The sequence below is a fragment of the Thalassophryne amazonica genome, chromosome 9 (genome assembly GCF_902500255.1).
Source record: "Thalassophryne amazonica chromosome 9, fThaAma1.1, whole genome shotgun sequence".
Lineage (NCBI taxonomy): Eukaryota > Metazoa > Chordata > Actinopteri > Batrachoidiformes > Batrachoididae > Thalassophryne > Thalassophryne amazonica.
In genome coordinates, this window is record NC_047111.1 from 25,922,647 (window position 1) to 25,948,463 (window position 25,817).

The window sequence follows — 25,817 nt, forward strand, 5'->3', positions numbered from 1 at the left end:
TGTGGGCAAGAAAGATGGCGGACTCCGTCCATGCATCGATTACAGAGGGCTAAACGAAATTACGGTTCGCAACCGATACCCGTTACCTCTGTTGGATTCGGTGTTCACGCCCCCGCATGGAGCCCAAATATTCACTAAATTGGATCTTAGGAATGCGTACCACCTGGTTCGGATCCGGAAGGGAGACAAGTGGAAGACGGCATTTAACACCCCCTTAGGTCACTTTGAGTACCTGGTCATGCCGTTCGGCCTCACCAATGCGCCCGCGACATTCCAAGCCTTGGTTAATGACGTCTTGACTTCCTGCATCGATTCGTCTTCGTATATCTGGACGATATACTCATCTTTTCCCCGGATCCTGAGACCCATGTCCAGCATGTACGTCAGGTCCTGCAGCGGTTGTTGGAGAACCGGCTGTTTGTAAAGGGCGAGAAGTGCGGGTTCCACCGCACTTCTTTGTCCTTCCTGGGGTTCATAATCTCCTCCAACTCCGTCGCCCCTGATCCGGCCAAGGTTGCGGCGGTGAGAGACTGGCCCCAACCAACACAGAACCCGGACCCGGGAACTGGCCGAAAGGACAAGTTATACGTCCCACCCGAAGCCAGAGCTGCCATCTGACGTTGTCACCGACCGTGGTCCCCATTTCTCCTCACAAGTCTGGAGGAGTTTCTGTAGGGAACTGGGGGCCACCGTAAGCCTCTCGTCTGGGTACCATCCCCAGACGAACGGACAGGCAGAGCGGACCAACCAGGATTTGGAGCAGGCCCTCCGCTGCGTGACCTCCGCGCACCTGACGGCCTGGAGCAACCATCTGGCCTGGATCGAGTTTGCTCACAATAGCCAAATTTCATCTGCCACCGGCCTCTCCCCATTTGAGGTACATTTGGGGTACCAGCCCCCATTGTTTCCGCTCATGGAGGGAGAGGTCGGGGTGCCCTCGGTCCAGGCCCACCTCAGGAGGTGCCGTCGGGTGTGGCGTACTGCCCGCTCTGCCCTGCTGAAACCCGGATGAGGGCCAAGGCCCATGCAGACCGCCGGCGTTCCCCGGCCCCTGTATACCAGCCCGGGCAGGAGGTTTGGCTATCCACCAAAGACATCCCACTGCAAGTGGAATCCCAAAAACTTAAGGACAAATTTATTGGACCATTCCCCATCCTCAAAGTCGTCAGTCCGGATCCATCCTGTCTTTCATGTGTCACGGATTAAGCCCTACCACACTTCACCGCTCTGCACCCCCGGACCAGCGCCGCCTCCTGCCCGGATCATCGACGGAGAGCCGGCATGGACAGTACGCCAGCTCCTGGACATCCATCGGAAGGGCCAGGGGTTCCAGTACTTGGTGGACTGGGAGGGGTATGGACCTGAGGAACGCTCCTGGGTGAAGAGGAGCTACATCCTGGACCCGGCCCTCCTGGCTGACTTCTACACCCGACACCCCAACAAGCCTGGTCGGGCGCCAGGAGGCGCCCGTTTGGGGGGGGGGGGGGTCCTGTTGTGTGGGTCGCTGAAGAGGAGGTACTGCTGGCCCACCACCAGAGGGCACCCTGCCTGAAGTGCAGGCTTCAGGCACGAGAGGGCGCCGGAGCAACCGGGAGTGACAGCTGTCACTCATCATCACCACATCACCATAAAAGCCGGGCAGCAACTCCACCTCGCTGCCGAGATATCATCTACCGCTTAGGTAATATTCTGTGCAGTATTTGAAGTGTGACTTACGTCTGATCTGTTTGCAGCCGTTGTCCTGTGGTGCACTTTCAGCTGGGTTGGCGGTCAGTGAGAGAACCGACGTCCTTGCCTCTCACTCCAACCAGATAAGTGGTTTAACAGGAGCTGCTACTGTGTTTCCTACTTCGGAGGTGAAGGTGCTCCCTCACGGAGGAACTGTATCTGTGTGTGAGGATTTACTGGGCGTGTATCCACACACCCACCATTAACTGTCTCTGCTTCCTGCCAGCAGTACCAGGTCTGACAGCTGGAGACGGTGGCCACCTGGAGACTCAGGACTTGGCGGCTCTGGTGTTCTTCAGATCCGTTGCCGGTGGAAGCCGTGTGGGACCCGGCTCTTCTCTGGACAGACGTCTTCTATCCTCGAGCCTGCCCACACGTCACTTTTCATATAATTGACTATCATTCTCAAACTGCATTTGTCTGTATTCGTTGTGCACAATTCGCAACATTAAATTGTTATATTTTGGCTTATCCATTGTCCGTTCATTTACGCCCCCTGTTGTGGGTCCGTGTCACTACACTTTCCCAACAACTGCCTTGAATAGGCAGTTCTCAAAAACAGTGACTGTGCAAGAAGATGAGTGAGGGAAGCCACTAAAACACCTACACAGCTGTGAAGGAGTTCAAGGCTTGTGTAGCTGTGCAGAGAACAATGTCTGTCTTGTATATTCTGTTCTAAAGAAAACATAAAGATAAAAACAAGGCTTTTTGACTCTTATGTGCCTTCTGGCAAATTGCAGGTGAAGTTTTATGTTTTCTTTTTAAGAAAATGCTCCTCATTTCCACATCACAGTGAAATTGTGTAACTGGCAATGCAACTGGCAAAAGTTACATTATGCACAATTTTTCCAGTCACTGCCACAGAGTTCTTCAGAGTTGTCCAGGTGCCTTGTGGCTTCCCTCACCAGTCTCATTCTTGCACAGTTGTTGAGAACAGCCCACTACAGGCAGATATTCAAAACAGTACCACTGCTATGAGCTCAGGTTTTTGTTGTTCTTCCTGCAGACTCTAACCTGTATTCAGGCCTTGGCAGCAGACCTCTTTGTCAGGAGGCTTGTGACTGATTGTTTGGTGCCATAATCACAAAGCCTTCCAGCGTATTCTGTACATGTTCTGAGGATTTGTTCCTGCATCCTGCCTGCACCTGATTATCTCTTGTCTAGCTCCTGCTCTGGTCTGTTGCTGTGCACCCTGACCTTGAGTTCTGCCGGTTCTCGCCTGCGCCTTCTTTCTCATCAGAGGACTTTTCACTTCCGCTCAGATTCAGGCCTGAGCTCCTAGTTTGTGCATTAAGTCTGGTATCACTAAAAAGTAGCATGTCTATCTCGGCTTTCAGTGCTTACCAGTCGAGTGAGTATAAGAGAAATTGTGGAGAGCTGGACATGTCCCAACTTGTCCTCTAACACTCAGAAATGGAGGTTTTCCTTTGTCTCGCTTCATCAGCAAATTGGTCGTGACGTGCAAAGCCTCCGCGCGGCTTTCCATGACAAAATCTCTTGTTAAAAGTGAAATCTGCCGGAAAATGGCTGATGTCCAGCTCTTGTGATAACCAGAGAAAAAGCACACGACAGTCTCGTATCCACAGAGCCATCCGTTTAGAAATGATCCAGTGGTTTGTTCCTCGTCGTCGTAGCTCAGAGCGCGGCGCACCGACCATCCTTAAAGCAGTCCTGAAAGCTGTAGCAAAAGTCCTTATTCTCTGTGAAGCCTGTAAAATTTTCACCGAAAGCCAGATAAATTTTTCGGATGGTTTCCAGGTGCCAGTCTCTAGCAGCTTCTGAAAAAATTCTGATGGAAAAAAAGTCCTTTTCATTCCGCCAATTCCAGACAATGAAAATCCGACGTCCCTGCTTATTTCAGCAAGACAATGCCAAGCCACATTCTGCATGTGTTACAACAGCGTGGCTTCATAGTAACAGAGTGTAGGTACCAGACTGGCTTGCCTGCAGTCCAGACCTGTCGGCCATTAAAAATGTGTGGTGCATTATGAAGTGCAAAATACGACAACAGAGACCCCAGACTGTTGAACAACTGAAGCCATACATCAAGCAAGAATGGGAAAGAATTCCTCCTTAGTGTCCTCAGTTCCCAAACACTTTGCTATATTGAGTGTTGCTAGAAGGAAAGGTGATGTAACACAGTGGTAACCATACCCCTGTCCCAGCTTTTTTAAAACGTGTTGCAGGCATCCATTTCAAAATGAGCAAATATTTGTACAAAAACAATAACGTTTATCAGTTTGAACATTAAATATCTTGTCTTTGTGGCGTATTCAACTGAATATAGGTCAAAGAGGATTTGCAAATCATTGTATTCTGTTTTTATTTACATTTTTCAGAATGTAAGGCACCTTCGTTTGAAGGAAAAATAAGTAAATAAGTAAAAGAACAGATCCATAGGATACCACATGACAGAAGCTGTTGTCCTGAAAGAATCAAGGTGTTGATGATGCATTTGGGTGATGAGAGAAGATAAGACTGTTCAAACAGAGTGTGAAGACTTACAGCGGACCTCCAGGTACACATGCTGGCTGTCCTGACCGATGGAGTTGCGTGCTGTGCACAGATACTCGCCAGCTTGTGTGATCTGGACGTGTTTTAAGGTGAGTGAGGACACCCGTGCATGGCTGCGTACCACAATATTTTTGTCAAGGCTCTGTGAAGAAAAGTAAAGAAATTATTCTCAGTCATAATCTGACATATTTGTACAACAAATACATATGTGGCCAATAATGCAATTTTAATATGTATGGCCCTTTAAAAAAATCACAAAGGTTTTAACAGCATCCATAAAAGTAGCAATAGAATAAAAAAACAAAAACAGTTTGAAGACACCATCATAAAAAAAAATCACAATCCCTATGATGGCAGAACTCACTGTAAATACAGCTACGGAGACATCAAATAAATATTTCTACATTTAAAAATGTATTGTTCAATCGAATGTGACTGTAATTTCTATAAGCAGACTATTCCACAAAGTTTATGCTCAATACACAAACCTCAAAAACCTGCCGACTTCTTCTTAACCCAAGGAACACAGAGTAGATGTCAGCACATAAGGCTCAAGCAGCTACATGAGGTAAGGGGCTGCACAACCTTTCTGCATTTTACATGTTAGTAGTAAAACCTTGAAATCTGCCCTCCTGTGAACAGGTAGCCAGTGAACAGCTAACCTGCATTAATAAGAGGAACATGATCAAATTTCTGATATCTAGTCAAAACTCCAGCAGCTATATTCTGAAGATTTTGAAGACTTCTGTGTAGTAAGCCATGAAATAAAACACTGCATTAATTTATTGTGGAAGACACAAATCAGCCTCTGCATCAGCCATGGACAGGACAGGTCTCATCATTGCAATGTTAGATGGGGGGATTGCAGCCTCTATAATATGGAAGTCAAAAAATCAAGACTGATGAAAAATCACTTCAACAATTTGGACTGCATTGAGTCACACAATCACCCAAAGATAATGTTAAATGATCATAAGCAGTGGTTCTCAAAGTGGTCCAACATTTTCCAGCTCTCCCCGCTGAGAGCTGATGAGCTCATTCAGGTTTCTGTCAGTACTTTTATTGGTTGCACACCTGAATGATGTGATCCACTTGTGGCAAAGCAGGGAGATGGAAACTGTGTAAGATGGGTGATCCCTGAGAACTGGCTTGAGAACAACTGTAAGGTATCTTTATGGGATTCAATTTAGGGCTCTGAATTTGTTCATATGAATGAATGAATAAACATATAAACAAACTGAAAGTCCATGTTTTGATTTTTCATTTTTAAAAATACCACAATGCATTAAATACCTAAAAAAAGTGCTTTAATTTTTTTCAGTTTGAATATGACTTTGACCTGCAACCTGATCCCAGATGAGCGGTTGAAGATGTGTGTATGTGTAACTTTGACTCACTCCTTGAAAAAAAATGATTTTTGGTTTGTTTCTCCATGCAACCCTGTTATTTTCAGATTCAGATCTTTTTTTCTAATATCAGATGATATACATATATTCATTTTCAGACATCCTAATGTTTTCATACTCTGACGTATGGAATTATGTGACGGGTACAATTTAACACTCATAGTCTTCTTTGGAATTTTCAACACACTAGTCAGTGAAAAGCCAGAGCAGTCGTTCAGCCCTTCTTAAATCCAAATCAGTCCCTTTACATGAGCACGAGCAGTCGCTCTGTGGGAGATGGAGAAAGCAGAAGGGAGAGCACAGGGGAGAGCTGCAATGAAATAACGTTTGTGGTAATGTGTAGACACAAGAGGTTCTGCACATGAGTGGAGTCTGGTGCAGAGGCCTGCATTCTCTCTGTGCTGGAGGGCTTCAGAAGCCAATCATAGTCCAGGCTGACCAGTTTTAATCCATGGTGAACCCTCCACAAACCCACAAACAGGCTCTAATCTGTGTGCGTGAATTTATGGTCAGGTCCGCCCTCAGTCAAACAGAAAAACACAGAATCACAAGCTGTTTGAGAGGAGGAGGAAAACAAACAATGAAATGTTCTCGTTGGCTGGAACGCCAAGATCCAGGTCTTTAAAAGGACACTCCTGTGAGCATCCCACAGGCAATGCCATGCTCTTATGCCTTAATCCATGCCCCTCTGATGTAGTACCACACCCCTTCCTTCAAGTACAAAGTGGACTGTAGCCAAAAAAAGATATGAATAAAAAACAAATCAGAAAATATTCCAAAAAAATCCAGGCCTGAGTGAAAGTTACATTCAAACAATCATCTTCATCTTCTTTGAGTTCAAAAGTAAAAGAGTTAGATGACGTTCAGCTTTTCACTGCAGTCATTCAGGCCTTCAGTTTTGCAGTGAGACACATTACATGCAACAACAGTCACATACGCCTGTGTATCATCAGTATAACAGCAAAAATCACAAAGATGTGCTCCACAGAGAGACAATAGCAATGGACCCAGAGCCAACCCCTGTGGAATCCCATAGCTCACTGGTGAAAATTATGAATGATTGTTGTGGTCAATTTGTCAAGGGACAAATAGCTGAGCTGGTCAGTGATTTTAAATCTTGGTACATGCATCAACAGCAGTCTGACCTTCAAAGTAAATTCCAACCACATTTTGAAGAGCAGGTAGATGAGTGGATACGGAGATGACCTGCCATTATGTAGACCTGGGTCTGAATCAAGCTCATGCTGCCTGCCAGTGTCCTTGGACAAGACACTTAATCTGCATTGTCCCAGTCCACCTAACTGTAAATGGATACTGGCCTCAACTGGCGAAATAACCTGTGTCGGACTGGGGTCCCGTCCATGGGGAGACGCAAACTCTCATCTGCTTGATGCTATGGAATCCGAAGATAAGCATGGGTACCAACGGGCCTCAGTGCCTATATAGGACATTTTCAAGAAATGTTGACATCTACACTTGCTCTATAATTTGAACATCTTTGGAGTGAGCCAAAATATTCAGGAAGTTGTTAAAAAAAAAAACTTACTGAAACTTTTATATGATCATGTACAGTAATTTAAACTTGGAGAGGAGGAACAAGCTTTGGAAAACAGAGAATATGCTTTCAAAAACTCAGGTAAGCCACAAAAGCAGCTCAGTAAAATATATGATGAATGCTTGATGCCGTGTTCACACTGGGCGCGACCAGACGCCACAAACTCGCTTCGGTCGTGTGGCGATGTACACGCCACCATCGCCCAGTGTGTCGCTCTGCTTTTGCTGCGAAAATTCACCCCAGTGCATCATTAAATAGGAGGAGCTTCCATTCCGCTTGGTGGCTCCGGTTGTCAGTCAAGTTAACATGATGGACCTTGATCACATGGAGCAAGTTGTTGTGGAAAGCTCCCAATTCGGGGAATATCATCATTTGCTGCAGGAGCTGCATCTGGATGACGGCCGCCTTCAGTGGTCCTTCCGCCTCTGCAGGACCCAGTTTGAGGACCTCCTGTCCCATTCATGCACGCACATGTAAACAATAAAAAAAAACAAAAAAACTCCGCTGCTTGCTGTGGGGCTGCTCCTCACTCTCCCCCAAAAAACTCTGTCATAATTGTGTTTAGAAACCAGTCACCATTTGTTTTATTATACATCTGTGTAGTTAATAAGTAAAATAATCTTCATGGACGATTCGTTCACGAGTGCACATTAAAAAGAAAATAAAGAAACTCCGAACCCCCTCCTGCGGGGCTGCTGCTCGCTCTTCCCCCAAAAACTCTGCCATAATTATGATTAGAAACCAGTCACAATTTGTTTTATTATACATCTGTGTAGTTAATAAGTAAAATAATCTTCATGGACGATTCGTTCACGAGCGCACATTAAAAAGAAAATAAAGAAACTCCGAACCCCCTCCTGTGGGGCTGCTGCTCGCTCTTCCCCCAAAAACTCTGTCATAATTATGATTAGAAACCAGTCACCATTTGTTTTATTATACATCTGTGTAGTTAATAAGTAAAATAATCTTCATGGACGATTAGCTCGCGCGTGCACGTAAAGAAAAAAAAAAAGAAAGAAATTCCGCTACCCCTCCTGCAGGGCTGCTGCTCGCTCCAAAAACTCTGTCACAATTGTGAAATAAAGGGCAAAAGAGACATAAGTCCTGCTCACAGGCTGGCTAACAGAGACAGGACATGTTTACATCTTTAGTCAAACTCCAGACATCTCCACATCACTACATATTCAGTCCCAGATTGGTCATCGCGGTGCGACAAGACGAAAAAGTTCAGATTTTTCAACTTCGGGAGGAGGGCAACGTGATGTGACGCAACATATATAGGGATTACATAGCAACCTGTCACTGCTGTCACTCACGTCATGCCAGGTGTGAACGCGGCATTAGAGGTAAAGCTGACAGAATTATGAATAGCCCATTGTATCCATTGTAAGGAGAACTCTGACTTTTACCTTAAGGGAGGTGTTATAGTGTAAAAAAGGCAAACAGAAATATCTACAAGGATGCCTTTATACCAAATGCTGTTAAAAATGAAGTCAGGATAGTTTCCGGATCCAGGAATGTTCTCGTGGGTTTGCAGTGGGCCAGTGTGATCTGTGACAGGGCTTTGGTGTAGGTTTGCACACAAAAAGTTTTAGTTGCATTTGTAGGTTTGCACAGAGGATTTATGAGCTTTTCTTGAGATATATTTTTATTGTTGGTTTGCTGTGATGATGCTGTGCCCTCTGAATTTCAACCTTATTTATAGGTATGTACAGAAAATGCATGAACTTTTCTTTAGATCTGTTTTTATGGTTATTAGTTTGTTATGGTGATGTTATGCACTGTGGATTTAAGGAAGCACTGTTAACTCACAGCAAGAAGGTTGTGTGATCACTTCCTGCCCGGGCCTTTCTGTGTGGAGCTTGCATGTTCTCCCCCCATTTGCGTGGGTTGCCTCTGGGTTCTCCGGCTTCCTCCCACTTCCAAAGACATCATCCAGGTTTGGTGAATTGGAAACTTTAAATTGTAGGTGTGGGTGAGGGTGTGGCTGTGCTTGTTTGTCTATGTGTGGCCCTGTGATAGACTGGTATCCTGCCCAGGGTGTCCCCCATCTTTCACCCTATGACTGCTGTGATAGGCTCCAGCCTATCTGTGGCCCTTAACTGGTGAAAGCAGGAATAGAAAATTAATGAATAAATATATATTCAATCCTATATAAGCTCTGAGGCCCGTCAGTCCCTGTGCTTACCCCCTTGATTCGGTAGTGTGAAGCAGATGAAAGGTTACTTCCCAGGCTGGGTGGACTTGGACAAAGGCAGGTAGCATGACTGGGAATAGATCCCTCATCTACATATTGGTAGCTTAACTCCTGGGCCTAGTTTCGTAAAGCAGTCTAATCTTGTGTAGTGGACTAAACTCAGTCGACCCATTTTTTGACTTTAGTCATTGCACAAAGTGCTTAGTGGGCTAAAGGTTTGCGTTACCCGACTAAAGATTTAGTCTGCTACAGAGGAGGCTAATCGTATTTTAGCTGACAAAACTTCAGTGTCTTACATCAAAAATGGCGGCTATCATGTACCACCACTTGATGGAAGAGCAAGGAAGGTGGGAGCAGGTGTTCCGGGACCAGAATAATCCATTGGATATTTTTAAGGTGTGCCGCTATCACGAGAACATCGTTGACTAACCTAAAACGGCTAATCTACAAGTTTAGCCGTTGATGTTAAACGGAGATTAGACAGATAATGTTTGGTGACTAACCTTAGTCGATGAAGTAAGATTAGTAAACTACAAGACTCGACTGCTTCATGAAACCGGGCCCAGATCGCTGACTTAAGTGTAATTTTAAGTGCGGAGAGGCTGCCGTTTGTTTAAAAAAAATAGCACGAAGTGGATCATCATGGTAGCACAAAGCTGCTTACTACAGACAAAATATTTATGGCTAATCCTTTACCCTGTGTGTCAGTAAAGTGGTGACAGCCAGGTATTGTTTTTACTGGCATGTGTCTATGAACAAGATAACTCAAAAAGTACTGGATGAATTTCCTTCAAACCTGCCGGGAATATTACTTGGATAGATATCTAGAAGGGTCTTTACATTTTGGAGTGGTTTGATTAAATGTCAAAGAAAACATGGTCCAAAAAACATCCTCTTTTCTGTATCTCAACAACCAAGATGCTTTGATGGGTAATTTGAAGCACATATTGATCAGCAAAATATTTGGGATTGATTGGTATGACTGCCTTCATAATGAAGTAACTTTATTGTTTATTTCACCACAGGGGAGGTGGGGGTCTAGTGGTTAAGGTGGTTAGGGTCTTCTGGGCTTGAGACCAGAAGATCCTCGGTTCAAATCCCAGCCTGACTGGAAAATCACTAAGGGCCCTTGGGCAAGGTCTTTAATCCCCTAGTTGTAGTGAGCACCTTGTATGGCAGCACCCTAACATCGGGGTAAATGTGAGGCATTATTGTAAAGCGCTGTGAGCGTCTGATGCGGATGAAAAGCGCTACATAAATGCAGTCCATTTACCATTCATTTATTACTGTAATTTCCGGATTTAAACAATGATGGACGGATATGGATTCTTCAAAGGCGAATTTACCTCGAGTGACTTTGAGCGTGACAACGAAAGAGAGACTGAAGAAGTGTGTGTGACAAAGTAATTCTGAGGCTGTTCAATTCCAACACTGAAGATGACAACTTTATTGGTTTTAGTGTGCAGAATGGAGATGAAGATAGTGATCAATGACTTTTTTTATATTTTTTTTAATCAGGTGTGTTACAGGCACTGCTTGGAAAAAAGCATAGACAAGTATGGCCTATATATGTACACATTTTTTTTCTTTTGAAAGTTAGTAGGTGTGGCTTATAGTCCGGAAATTACGGTATATACATGTACATTTATATCACAGTGCATTAAGCACACAGGAAATACACTAGCCCTCTGATGCCTTTCATTGACTTTGTAAACTTTATATGTTGCAACCACCGAGACAAACAGTATGCAATTTATTCAACAAGTAAACACAACACCGTACTCGTAGATCACACCTACATCTTTTTCCATCTAGTTTTAATGTCGTGCTTGTGTAGCATACAAAGAATTCTTGTTTCATATGATCATGTTGTTTCGCTGCTGATGCATTTAGAACAGGCAGAATGACACTTTAGTACTAACAAATAATAAAGACCCTACTGTTTTTGGTATTTTTGAAACCACAAATTATGTGCAGTCGTTAAATAAAAGCTTAAAAACCCGAAGCGTCCGTTCTTTACGATGCTGCCCGAATAAAGCGAGTGTTGAGTTTTGTGCTTTCCATAAATCATTTGATATGTTGCTGGAAGCAGATTGAAATGATGCTGCAGAAGGCGGGAAGTGAAACAAAGACAACAAAAATGGAAGAGCAATGTCAGCAGCGGTAAACACAAACGCTGATAAAAATACTGTAAGAGCTTTTCTTCTCCGCAGGCGACACCGTTCACACCAGCAGGAACATATATCTTCCTTCTGGCTGCTACCGTTTCCTATTAATATTTCAGGCAGTCTAGGTGCCTCAGCGTTTATGCGTTATAAATAATTTGTTGTATTAGGACTATGAATGAGTTGTTGTTACGTGTATAGCAGGGGAAGCAGTCGTGGCGGCGAGCTTTCTGCTGTTTGCTGAAGATCTGAGGGAGCGTCCTGGAACATTTGGAAAGGTCGACATTAATCTTCTTGCAGTGACACAACAAGGATATGTGCTGGTCTCACTGAGGCTAATGGAGAATAATGCTTTCAGGATATCACACAGTCAGCAAGCAGACCTTTGAAAACAATTCATTCATTAATCAAATGAATCATTTCAATTACAAAACTCTAATGTGGAAAGCACAAAATGATTTTTCACACTGCTCTTTTTCTGCCTACGTGGTCTCTGACATTCTGTTACACAACATGTCAATATTCTATACAAGTGCTGTTATACGACAGCCAGAATCCATTGCTGAAAGCTTCTATTTTCTCTAATTTAAATTAAAGCTGACACCAGACCAGCTTTTCTCAAACACTTTCTTCAGCGCACGGAGGATTTTGTGTCAGCAGTGTGTTTCAGAGCGTCTTCACCACCTACAGCCACACCAATGCTATCAACTGACATAATACAGCATTAATGTCGTATTATCAACCCCAAATTCAAAATACTGAATTGGACCAGCTCTTCGACTTAATATCCCAGCAGTAATTAGGTATGGCAGATTCATCCAGCTCCCTGTTGGTGAGCAGATGATTAAACCTGAGACTGTTTCAATGAAGTCGCACTTCATCGAACCACAAGGGACACTGACCAAAAGTAACTGACATGCCTCACTGGACTGACAGCAACATGCAAGAACTTTTGTTTTGGGAACTGTTGCCATTTATTTAATGATAATTATACAATAGTGGCACGGTGGCTTAGTGGCTAGCACCTTCACAGCAAGAAGGTCAAGGGATCGTTTCTCACCTGGGCTTTTCTGTGTGGAGTTGCATGTTGTTCTCGTGTTTGCGGGGGTTCCCTTCAGGTGCTCTGGCTTCCTCCCATGTCCAAACACATGCCGGTTAGGTGAACTGGAAACTCTAAATTGACTGTGAATGAGTCGGTCTGTTTGTTTGTCTATATGTGGCCCAGCAATAGACTTATACTTCTGTATGAAATTCACAAACAGAAAAAAAAAGCCTGAAGCCAGTGTGACCGTTCAGCAGTGTTAAGCTTTCACTGGACACACACTGGGATGATGCTCATGAGCTGTGATAATACCGTTTTAACTTCAGAAAACGATGGTGGTCGTAAATTAGTGCAATGACAGATTACTACATCAGGTGGTGAGTTCACATCCCGTCATAAGAAACCTGGAACTTCTGAGATCAAGTTAACAGAATGATCTTGTGTCTTATTAAAGCCCCTTTCACACCGGGGGTGCTCCCGGTTACTCCCAGTTGCGCCGTGCGTCATTATGATGATACCGCGTGGAAGCAACTCAGTGCCGAGATGATGCAGCTCGGCGCCACAACAGCGCAAGGGGCGCAAAGGAGGAAGCAAGTCGGGCGCCGAAAAATTAAACCTGTTTAATTTTTTCGGCGTCCTGTGCTCGACGCAGAAAGAAGTGGTTCCAGCGCAAGTCAGGGCAAAGAAGCGTATTTTTGGGGCAAAGAGGTGTTACCCGGCGTGACTCAAAGCCAATTTATGATTACTGCTGTGTTCCATTCTTCCCGCAGTATAAATCAGGCAGGATTGTTTTTATACTGTGTACTTAATGCAGTAAAAACTACACGCTGAAAAAAAAAAGACCACAGAAAAAAAATGCAGACTGAATGCCAGAAATATCCAGTAAAAAGTTCAGACATCTCTAGTCCACTCATGGACGTTCGTTCATGCGTGCACATGTGAACAATTAAAAGAAAAAAAAAGTCTGGCTGCAGGCATTAGTTCCTTGTTCTCTGCTGAAACTCTCACATCACAGTTTAAAAAAAGGACAAAAAAGGACAAAAGTCCTGAGACTGGACATGTCAACATCAAGTAGAACTCCAGACATCTCCACATTTGCTTGACGGTTCGGTTGCGCATGTGCGTGCATCTCACGGTCAAACGAGGAAAGAAAAGAAAAAATTGTCTGCAGGCAGTTAGTTCCTTTCTCTGCTCAGACTCTCTCATCACAGTTAAGAAAGGACATAAGTCCAGAACATGTCAACATCAAGTAGAACTCCAGACATCTCCACATTTGCTCAAGGACGCACATCTCGCGGTCAAGGGAGGAAAGATAAACTATAACAGAACTCAGAGCGCAGCCCTGCAGCTCATCACAACAACAAGTAGAAGAGAAGTCAGAGTGCACAGTCTGGCTGCAGCCAATCTGTGCACTCTGACTTCTCTGTGCAGAGAACCTGCAGGCTGCATTCTCACCTCCTCTCTGCCCCCTGTGTGCGCACCTGATGCAGAAATTCCTGTGTCGTCATGACCCCACAGGAAGCAACTGGGAGCAGCCCCGGTGTGAAATGGGCTTAAGACCCTCGTCACACATAGCAAAAATGAGCAGCAATCAAGCAGAATCAGCTGGAATGGGAAAAAAACCCAAACCTTGAGGCACAGTCAGGAGGGACAGACAGTTGGACAGCTGTGTACAACTTCTGGATGACCATGTAGAATGTGGGCGAACCCAGATCGTGTACACCCGCAGGACCGCAGCCCAAATGTCAGACAACACAGACTGCTGTCAGACTGCACCTGAATCATAAACAAAGCGCTCAGACTGCCGGACGGATGCTCTTGATTGCTGTCACTCACTCACCCATTCACTAACTGATTCGCTCATCCACTCGCTTCCTCGCACTGAACTCTGAGCAGGACATTGTGCCGGCATGATGGACATGCGTGTCCCACACATGAGGGACGGTGAGCACTGTGCTCATGGACACAGCACGGCAACAGTGATGTGATGAGCACAAGGAGTACATGGTGAGGCTGTGCGCCATACTGTCATTGCCGCACCACAAGACGGCACCTGACATGAGATATGTTTATGCCGTGGTGGACGAGGCATTTGTGAGTCGATGTTGTCAGCACACAGCACAGACGGGGAGAAAGGGACTTCACCACAGGCTGCCTGCAGCCCCTGGCCAGCGTCTGCCCTGTGCTGTGACATGCACCTGGGGCTGTATAACATGTTTATTTATGGTGTCATGGGCTGGCGAAACAGTTCCACCGTCATTCCTCCGACAGAGTTAGATGGTAAACAAGTCATAATCTGTGTATTACTGGAGTGACATCCCATTCAGCTGCATTGCAGGTACCGTGGTGAGCCTCTGATGCGCACATTGACGCATTGACCTGCAGTGACAGACTGTGCTTTCAATTTGATTGCACAATGTTCACGTCCAATTCACATGATGGATGTGTTCCACATACATGTTGCATATCGACATTTCCTTTGTGCTCCTTGAATGGGATCCAGTGGAGGTGCACGTACCTGTCCACGGTGAACCCCCACCTTATGCCCTTTGACTGCTGGGATAGGATCCAGCTCCCCTTTGACCCTTAACTGGCGTAAGCAGGTATAGCAAATGGATGGATGGATAGTGTCCTGAGGTGCATCAGCTCATGCAATGGGGCAGTGTTCTGCTCACAAATCTCAGTGTGACAGTACTTACTATTTTACATGATACTGTGTTTTATGTTTATACTATTATGTGTGTCCTCCAAAGGTAAGGGTGCTTCATTCACAGCTGTGATGTAGCTTTTCTCTCAATATTTAAATGAACTCAATGAGCTCTCATTAAAAATATGTTTTATTTATACAGTTTCACATGCTGCACAGTAGCAGTGATAATGAGAAGCAGAGAGATTTGTTATTTGTCTTTCTGGTTGCCACAATCACTCAATGCAGACTGCACCATACTTGGTTCTGAATGCCTCATCTAAAGTTGAATGCATCATCATAAGTTGAAGCGTTGGCGCACTACAGAGGTGTAATTCACTTTGGACCCCAAAAAACCATGGAGATCTTCATTTGGGACTCCAGCATGGACAGTCGCATTCCTCCCCTCTCCTCTACTCCTTTCTGCTCTCTATCTCTGCTCCGACTTTCAAAGTCCCAGTTTCACCAGATTGTGAATTCTTCAAATTAAGATTTGGATTAACCATGGAACTGATCAGATGGTCTCTCAACGCTATTGACACCATTTTTTTTTGACAAGGAATCAGGGTTGGGGGACCCTGCATGCCCTGATGGAATCTCCCCAGCGGGCTTTGCTCTCGACGCCTGAGAGAGACGGGGTATGACATGCTTGGCTCCATTTACTGCGGAAGACGTTGAGGATTCATTCCTATTCACTTTCCTATTCACGCAAGTCGGCTGCTTCTAGAATTTCGTCCCCTCATCAGTCCATCATGATGAGTTGGGCAATGCTGTGTAATCTCAGACTGCATGAACTCTTGAACTCAAATGCAAAATGGATACAATCTCGGAGCAAATCGCTGCATTGCAAAGGAATGTAGTGCTGAGGACTGGAGAATATTCTTCATAAATTTGGACTCCAGACGGTCAGAAGTGCAGTAAATGGAATTCTGTATCTCTCTGCCTAACATCAACATGACAGCCTTATCAGCTCTTGAAGGCCAAATTCCCTGCTCTTCCCCCAGAAGGATCTACAGCCTTGGTGAAGGAATTCGGCTCCCCATTTTCATCTATCCCCTCCTCCAGCCTGCTGTTGCCTAGCAACATCAGACTTTACACACACATGACAAACTGTCAGACATTTAACTCATCTGCACACGACGCATGTCTCCCTCCCTCCATTCCTATTACCCCCCATGTCTCTTCACTCCCCTCACCCTGGCTTCCTCCCTGCCACCTTGAAGGCAGGGAGGAAATCTTTATTTTTAGAATTTAACAGTCCTTGTTACACACCACAAGCTGAGGGCTTCCTGCATAAATCCACTGTTCCTTGTTGCTGTAGGCCAGCAATCTGTGCCCATCTCATGATTTGTTTTGTTCAAACTGCATCAAATGTCATCCAATATTTTGCCCAACATGCACGTATTTGTTCATCTTGCACATGCACATGAATATGAACATTCCCAAGTCACTGAATGTGTATTTGACTTCAAGACATACAAACAGTATGGTACTCAATGTTAAATCTGTGTGCAGTAGACAGTTCTCAAAAACTAAGTGACTGTGCAAGAAGGAGAAGACTGAGGAAAGCCATCAAGACACCCAGACAACCCAGAAGACGTTATAGGCTTCTGTGTCTGTGACTGGAGAAATTGTGCACAGTGCATGTTGCATTTTGTATCCCCAGTTATACAGATTCATTTTGAAGTGGTAGAGAGGAGGGTTTTCTTTCACCAAAACATTACATCTAGACTAACAACTCAGATGTACCATTTCACGTCTTCTTTTTAAGAAAATCCTCCTCTAAATCTTGGCTTTTATATTTTTAATTAATTTATCTCAAGTTGTAGAGATTTGCTTCCAGTTTGAGTTGAAGGAAGACAATTTTAGAATTTTTGATTTTTTTTTTTTGTATTGTTTTGTATTTAGAAATGGCATAAATAAATTGAAATGTGTGAAGTACCTAGTTGTACAATACTTTTGGCGGGCACTGTACTACCAAAGAAATCCAATAAGCAGACCCACACTGTGACGTTTAGGAAGGAAATGGACAGACATTTATTATACACTGATCCACAATTTACACATTTCATATTTTGAGTTTTAGAGTCAAGTTATTTTTCTATATAGTGTTCTGGAGATATTTTCTGAATGCTGATATAGTTCTGAACAATTAAACAACTAAAGGAAAGTACCTCTAAAGGGAAGTTACAGAAACTACCGCAAAATTGTGAAAATACCCTCAGACCCCAGTCGGTTAATAAAGTGAGTGGTACAATTAAAACAGGCACTATGTTAAGGTTTAGTCTTGTGAGTTAGTGCAGTGCCTGTTGCCTTCAGCAGAGCAAACAGCTTTGTCTGTGTGCATTTTACAGCTGTTTTTCAAACGACACCAACAACACACTAATCACTTTCCTACACAAATTCCCTTCTGAGTCAGGAGCCAGACAAAACCTGTGACTCCAGAGAAAGTGAAAGCTGTAAACCTACGTGCACACTGGCCGCTGAGGTGACATGAACCAGATTTTGTTTGTTGCCAGATCCAATTGTTTTTTTGTGTTGTGTGGTATGTGACCTATGTGTGTCGTGGCTGTTGTCAGGGCAGTCATATCAACAGAGATCACATACAAATCCAATCCATATCATGGCTAAGACCACGTGTTTAAGTAACTATAGAAATAAATCAGATTCAAGTCACCTTGGTCAGTAATGTGAACGCAGTCTACGTCAGTCATTTCAGATGAAATTCATCTACAATATTAAAAAGAAGTTAACACCATATGTGGAGTGCTCATGTGTAAAACCCTGCAAGTCTTTCTTTAAACTGAGAAAAATGTAGTTTAAAAAATGGGAAATTAAAGAAAAACACATCAGAAAATGCATAGATTTCCATCAACAAAATGAAAATGGCATCTTCAAAGTCTTCTGCACACTGATAGTTGCCTCAGTAGCCATGTGCATGTTGACCTCACTGGAAAAATTTGTGGTTTTGGATTTACTGGGTTTTGCATCTGAAGTCTTCATGTGTACTACACAACAAAGTGGATTATGAGTACTATACTGCAGTATCACTACTGTTTGATGCTCTTTTTGCACACAGGTGAATCTGTCTGCTCTGCAGTACAACAGCACTGTTATGTCAACAAAGTCGGGCTACAGAATTTAATAAGGATACCTCATATGTGTCTGGCCGCGTCCAAGAAGCCTACAGAGGACAGACAAGCACAAAGCAAAGACAAACAGCACAATGGGACAAAGTTTTAAAGCATCTTCTTTCTTGAGCACCAACAGGACATTTTCACTGATCAGTTTGCATTCTTGAGTTTTTGTAATTTGACTTACACAGATATTTATAAACAATATACATGTTTAAATTAGAAGGTTGAAAAGATAACTGTCATCTTTGATTGTTCAGGAAAAGCTGTTGTGCATGAGACTACTCATAACCAGGTACAAAGTCTGATACACTTTTCCAAACCGTGTATTCCATCCTCACCAGCAACCTGAAACAGTCAATTATTATGACGACACACTATGGCTACTGTTGGAAAAAGGGGAGTGGGAGAGGGTATGACAAATACATTTTTCACCACACCATGCTTAATATGCAGCCATATTTAAAATATTGCATCTCACTTATGCGCACATTTGACACTGTGATGTGAACTTGCCAAATGAAGTGATTGTGTTTCATGATTTCACCCAAACGCTTCACCTCAGGGAGCTTTGGTGACTTTTTTCTGCCCAGTAAAGGGATTAGCACTGCCACTAATTTCATTCATTACAGAAATGACATTCATCCATTCAGGTAGCTGATGCATTTATCCAAAGCAACGTCCAAGTGAGGAGTCACAATCAAGCTACAATTCGAAAGGGTACTTCAGTGTAAAAGTATCTTTAAAGTTGAGACCAGCGTAATGATGAAAACCATCTTCATATACACAAACAAATCACTGACCGAAAGTGATAAAACACAACAAATGCACACTGATACAACAGTGAAATTTAAGAAAGCAAATGAAAGGTAGAGAGAGAAAAGAAGTGCATGGTAAATTTGAGTTTGGCATGTTGGGGTTGTTAGAGATACTAGGACAGAAGGCACTCTCAGAAGAGCTGGATTTTCAAGAGCTTCTTGAAAGTAGAGAGAATAGTCTAGATTGCCCTGTGTGTAGGGATGTTGTTGTCAGATGTTGCTACGTGTAAGAGTGCAGTGGCCAAGGGGGTAGTACAGGCCTTTATGAGAGCATTTAAGAAGCTGAATGCAGACACAATCTGTAGGTAGCCATTGGTGAATTGAATATGATATGATTTGGGCTGCAATTCGTAGCCAGTGGACCTTGGTAAGGATTGCAGTAACATACATGAGGCCTTTTCAGTTAACTGATACCAGACACACGTTCTGGATCATCTGTAATAGCTTCACTGTGCAAATCCGTAGGCCTGTTAGAGAGGTGCTACAGAAGTCGAGCCAAGAGATAACTGGCCTGACATATCTAATCAGGTATGACCTGATTTTCCGTATGTTAAACAACACGGCTGTGAGAAAGTCAAGTCTGGGAGCAGGTGATGCTTGTGCGCTTCGTCGCATCCACAATACCACAGAACCACTGTGGGTCCTGGAGAGAAACCACACAGGGAGACAACAGGTCCATCCCCACACCTCTAAAATACCCATCTGTCTGCAGCAGTCAGTTGAAGTGTGGGCATCCCCTTGGCCTTCTCCAGCCACGGGGGTTCTCAGCATTTGGGCACCTGCACCCTGCATCACACACAGAGAAACAGGACACATGGCCAGAATGTCAAAGCTGACACTCCTTCACAATGCAACTGATACTCCTCATCTTAGTCTAACTAACTGCTCATTTGACCCACAGTCATTGCAGTGGTACCCAAATATTTAAAGACATTCAGACATTCACTCCTGCAAAAATACCCACCAATCTCCCATCTGCGGCCTCGACTTCTATACACATCATTACATCTCTCTTAATTCACCTCCTGGACCCAACATAGTCTTGTGGGTTCAGGAGCAAACAAAAACTGTGGACCGCAGTCGAGCCAAATAATTAGCCATCCTCATGTAACCTATAAAGGAGCTGCTCCGTGTCAATCCCGCGGTTGGCTGCTGGTTCATGTGACATACAAATCTGCCCCTCTCCAGCTCATCATGAAAGGTAGCCAACATGAACACATTCAGCATCGTCTTTTATTGATTCACCTCAAAACTCTCTAGTTCTGGGTTACCCTTAGTTAAAGATACACAATCTTCACACAGAATGGCCATCAGGAAGATTACTAATTGGTCAACCCAATGTAATTCAATGTGTCAAACCTCATCTAATATGAATTCCAGAAGCCATACAAAATCACAGAGTTTTATACATTTTTTTTAATGTTGGTTTTATCAGCAGTGATTCTTTTGTGAAAGGAGTTACTGAGGAGTTTTTAACAGTACAAACACTGAGACAGTGTTTAAAGTGCAGCACACACGTGGAGGTGAAGTCCACTATTGTCTGACATTCTACAGAAAACTCTGACTGCACCCATGAGGACTGCTGCAGAAGCTTTCAATGTTGTGCTGCTGTCAGGTGATAGCTGGTAAGAAAAATAATACAACCCCAATTCCAATGAAGTTGGGACCAAATATTTGGGAGCAAATATTAAAAAAAAAACAAAAAAGATTATCTGTTTGAACATTTAATATCTTGTCTTTTTGGTGTATTCAATTGAATATAGGTTGAAGAGGATTTGCAAATCATTGTATTCTGTTTTTATTTACATTTCACACAACGTCCAAACTTCATTGGAATTGGGGTTGTAATTAGACAATTAACACACTGTCAAATCACTTTACAAGTAATATTCACTCCCCAGAAAATTGTTTGAGTGAGAGAATACCAGCGTCAAAAGGCTCTGGATACTTTGAAATTAATGGTTATTTTGCTGTATTTTACCTTGGCATTAATAACAAAAGACTGCATTCAGTGGAGGGCAACTTCAATGCCGGGAATTCTGAACTGCTGACCGCTAAGTTAGCCCTCAAGGAAAGGGGACATTGTCTTGAGGGGGCTAGGCAACACCTACTGCAGACAGGCCACAAAAACCTTGAGTATCTTGAGTTCAGTATGCACATTGCTTTAATCTCCACAAGATTCAGTTTTGCTCCTCCTCCTCTCCTATCATCCTGATGCCTTGTCATGCTGGTTCCAATCTCAACATTTCCACTATTTTGCTCCCCCAATCTGTGTTTTCGGGTCTGAGTTTTGGGAAATGGAGCAGCTTGTGAGACAGTCACTGGACAGAATTCAGATTCCAGATGGATGTCCTCCTTGTAGGTTGCTCATTCTTTAAACACACTGACTTCAGGTCCTCCTCAAAATTGGTTTGTCACTCGTGATAATACTCATATGCCACATGTGTTAATCCAACTATAACTTCCCGTGTGATGTCTCTTTTTGCCAGCTGACTGCACATGTGCAGATCCATTTAAAGTGCGTTATCACTTGGAAATAAAATGTCTAATGAGCTGTCTGTTCTAAATAAATAAAGATTTATGAAAATATTGATGTATTTTGTTTTATTTTTGGTGCCATTTGGCCTAAGAAATGAAGTCATAAACATGAGGGAATCAGCATGATTTCACCTGCTGCTGATAAATGCTGAGAAACCTCAAGCTGTGATTAATATGAATTTTGGTGACATGAATGGGGACAAAACAAAATTTTTTACAGTATGAAATTAGTGGATTTTATTTGTGGACTTGTGACCGTGAATACATCAAAATGGTTAAAATGTGTATTTTGCAAGGATGTAGTCAGATGACTAGTGTTGCTTGTCTTTGGAGGACAAGACGCAGATTTTGTAGTGCATCTTGTACAGACAGCACAAGTGAAGCCAACCACTTGTAACCATAACCTAATCTTACTCCTTCCCCCCACCCTAACCATAACCCCCCCGACCCCCGCTTCACTTTAATTTCGTGCAGCCATCACGGAATGAATGAGAATGAATTCATGCTGCCGTGACGAAAATGAGACGCTTCTCCTCTCAATATCATGAACCAACAGATTAATGTATATTTCGTGCTGCTGAAGCATGACTTGCCATGAGACCAGGTTGTCAAAACATGGATCCAACCATGGATTTTATCCTTTGCTTTTGTGTGGCCAGGAGGAAATTCTTAAAATGTGTTTCTGCTCCAGAAAGCTTGGAACGGGCCTTGATTCTGGTTTGCGTTCCAGCGTCATATCATGCAAAGCTAATGCTACATGCAGGACACCTGCCAGTCTAGCTGAGGAAGCCACTTCTGTGATCACGGAGTCGGGACAGAAAGGCGAAGATGAGTGGCCATTTTTAACAGGACCGTGATGTGAACCAGCTCCCAGCCCTGTGAGCTAATGGCTAAGCTGAGCTAAAGCGATGGCTAGGCTAAGCAAAGCACCACCGGGACCCCCTGGTGACACCAGATCCACCGTCTGGAGGAGGCTGCTGACGAAGGGACGTTTGTTCTTCTGTATGGCGCCACACAGTGGAACAATTTCTACATGGTTCTGTGTGTGAACCAGTGGTGGGCACAGTTCTGCTAATCCGCTAACTGCTAATTATCGAAGCTAATGTTTCCATTATCAAATTAGCTTTTCAGATAACTTTGAAAACCATCAGCGGACTAATTATTTCCGATAAATTTTGGGCCGATAAATTTTAGACCGCTAACATATTTTTGCAGGCGTGGTGAACAAAGCTTAACAGTTACAAACACTTATGAAGTCTGAAATCAAAGATTTGAGTACCTACCTGTTAAATGTTTTGTAGTAGATGTACAGTTCTATCCTCTGCAAGCAAAGGAGAACTGGTCACAAAAGAAAAAAAAGAAAAGAAAAGAGATAATTTCTTTTGACCCCATACTATCACCCAAGTCATCCAGAAGCATACAGTTTTAACTTATGGTTAAATTCTTAACCAAACTAATTTTGGACAAGTTATTTAAATGAACGTCACGTCTGATGTTTTATTTTTTATTTATTTATTTATTTCCCCCCCTGTCTGCATATATAGTAATGGTAAGTGCCACATTGACAGAACCATTTCTGAACATTAATACGCATATATACAATTTATTCTTGCAAGACAGAAGGTATGTAGTGCATGAGTGAATGTGGTGTGTGTGTGACCCCCATCCGCCCTTCCTGATCAGCCCATCCTACTCAAAGCCAACCGACAGCTTCTATCAGGAAGGGCCGAGCACCAAAACAACACAAAGACAGACAAGAATGAGAGACAAGTGGTGAAGACAATAACTGTGACATGAGACACATAGGAGACGGGGCCCCAACCATACGACATACCATGACAAACAACCACACATGAACAAACAGTGACAGCAACAGTCTTATGTCTAATTAGTGAGCATACATTAAAGGGGAGGTGATGGTCTAGTGGTTAAGGTGTTGGGCATGAGTCCATAAGATCATGGGTTCAAATCCCCACCTGACTGGAAAATCACTAAGGGCCCTTGGGCAAGGCTTTTAATCTCCTATTGCTCCCGGTGTGTAGGGAGCGCCTTGTATGGCAGCACCCTGACATCGGGGTGAATGTGAGGCATAATTGTAAAGCGCTTTGAGCGTCTGATTCAGATGGAAAAGCGCTATATAAATGCAGTCCATTTAATCCAGAACACCGTAGTGTTAATCCTCTTAAGAGCACCCAAAAACTGAATTGTGGCGACGGCCACAAACATGCGACCATCCACACACAGAGACCCAGATCACAGCTAAATATCCGATCACTACTGTGGCTGGTGTGTTGGGCAAAGACAAGAGTACAGAACCTTACCATATGACATGGACCACACCGGCATGTCAGAAGCCACGCGGGCAGTGATGACGGAAGTGGGTCCAGGACGCAGGGCCCCGGGGGAGCCAGGAGAAAAGGGGCAGCGGAAGGGCACGGGGTCCAGGAATGCAGCCCCCGTAGCCACCGGGCAGCACAGCAAACCAACAGGGGAGCGGCTCCACGGCGCCGGAACGTACCCCCAACAACACACCCCCCCCACAGGGTCACAGGGAGCCACCCCAAACCCAAAAGAAGCACACAGGGCACTGGCATGGGCCCACCACCAGGGGGAGCCCAGAAACCACACCACCCGGGCCAAAGATTTGAGTACCTACCTGTTAAATGTTTTGTAGTAGATGTACAGTTTTATTCTCTGCAAGCAAAGGAGAACTGGTCACAAAAAAAAAAAAAAAAAAAAAAAAAAAAAACCAAAAGAAAAGAGATCATTTCTTTTGACCCCATACTGATGTGCTAGCAATATCACCCAAGTCATCCAGAAGCATACAGTTTTAACTTATGGTTAAAATTTTAACCAAACTAATTTCGGACAAGTTATTTAAATGAACGTCACGTCTGAAGTTTTATAAAGTGAAAATATCACATATATGTTTTAGTTTTAAAGTAATGCACTAATTTTGAAGGTTTTAGTGTGGACATGGTGTGTCCAGGTGCATTATGGGTAATCTCAGTACATTCACGACAGAAGAAATGCATTTGCGATGCTCTGATCAGGCTCCACATGGACAACAGCATGAAACTCTTTGCATATTGTGCCTAAAACGCTCATGAATATATTCTCTGGGTTTATTCAAAGAATTCAAAGGATTCAAGGATTCAAAGGAATTTTATTGTCATATGCACAGAAGAACATGTTCCCTGCACAAGGAAATATGTCTACTGCATTTAACCCATCCTAACTGCCAGTAGGAGCAGAAGTCGCCATTAGGGGCCCGGGGACCAGCTCCAGATGTACATCCCTGCCTTGGTCAACAGCAGGGCTGCGCAAACCAACACCGACCCATAACAGACAACACACACACAACACACAACACATAGGCCGGCCCGGTACATAAACATATATATGAAAAGCAAAACACGAGGGAAAAGGAGAAAAAAAACCCCTCATAGCCGCTGCATTACAGAGCAGCAATGAGGAAAAAAATCCCCATCAGCACAGAAAAACAATAATCACACAGACAAAAACAAGGACACAGGACGACAACCGAGATCTGAAAAGGTCCAGTTTATCAGAACACTCCGGAAGGCAGCCTGTTTGGCACCGTCAACGGCCTTGTCCGACAATCCTGGAGGGGGGAGGGGCAGCCCTAACAGTCCTGAGCAGTCCACACAGTCAACGTCAGAGCTGGAGAAGCTGAGGGGAGGGGGGAAGACCAGGGAGCGAGGCTTAAGTGTTGATCTTCTGAGGAGGTTTTATCACAGCGACCTTGAAGTGCAGCTGTATTTGGGGAAGCCAAATGAATAGCCAGATTAGCAGACGCCTGAAAGATTCCACAGTTCTGAGAACAGAGTGGTTCTCAATGCATCTGAATGTAGAATGTGGTCTTCACAGACGGTCAGAGCGGGTTTCCAGGGCTGCAATCCTATTCAAGATATTTTCCAACGTGCGGTTAACACCCGCCGACTGCGCAGCCACTGCCTTCCTAATCGAATCAATCATGTAGGGCAGCCTGGAAGGACCAATCAAAGCTGCTT

The 25,817-nt window shown here is 43.9% G+C and overlaps 1 protein-coding gene across 1 annotated transcript in view; it reads right to left on the bottom strand.

The window, feature by feature from the left end:
• ncam1a (neural cell adhesion molecule 1a) overlaps positions 1 to 25,817 on the bottom strand; it is a 947,827-nt gene that overhangs the window by 220,360 nt on the left and 701,650 nt on the right. The window contains 2 exon segments of the mRNA XM_034177824.1: positions 4,234 to 4,384; positions 18,448 to 18,477. Coding sequence (XP_034033715.1) covers positions 4,234 to 4,384; positions 18,448 to 18,477 — 181 coding nt within the window.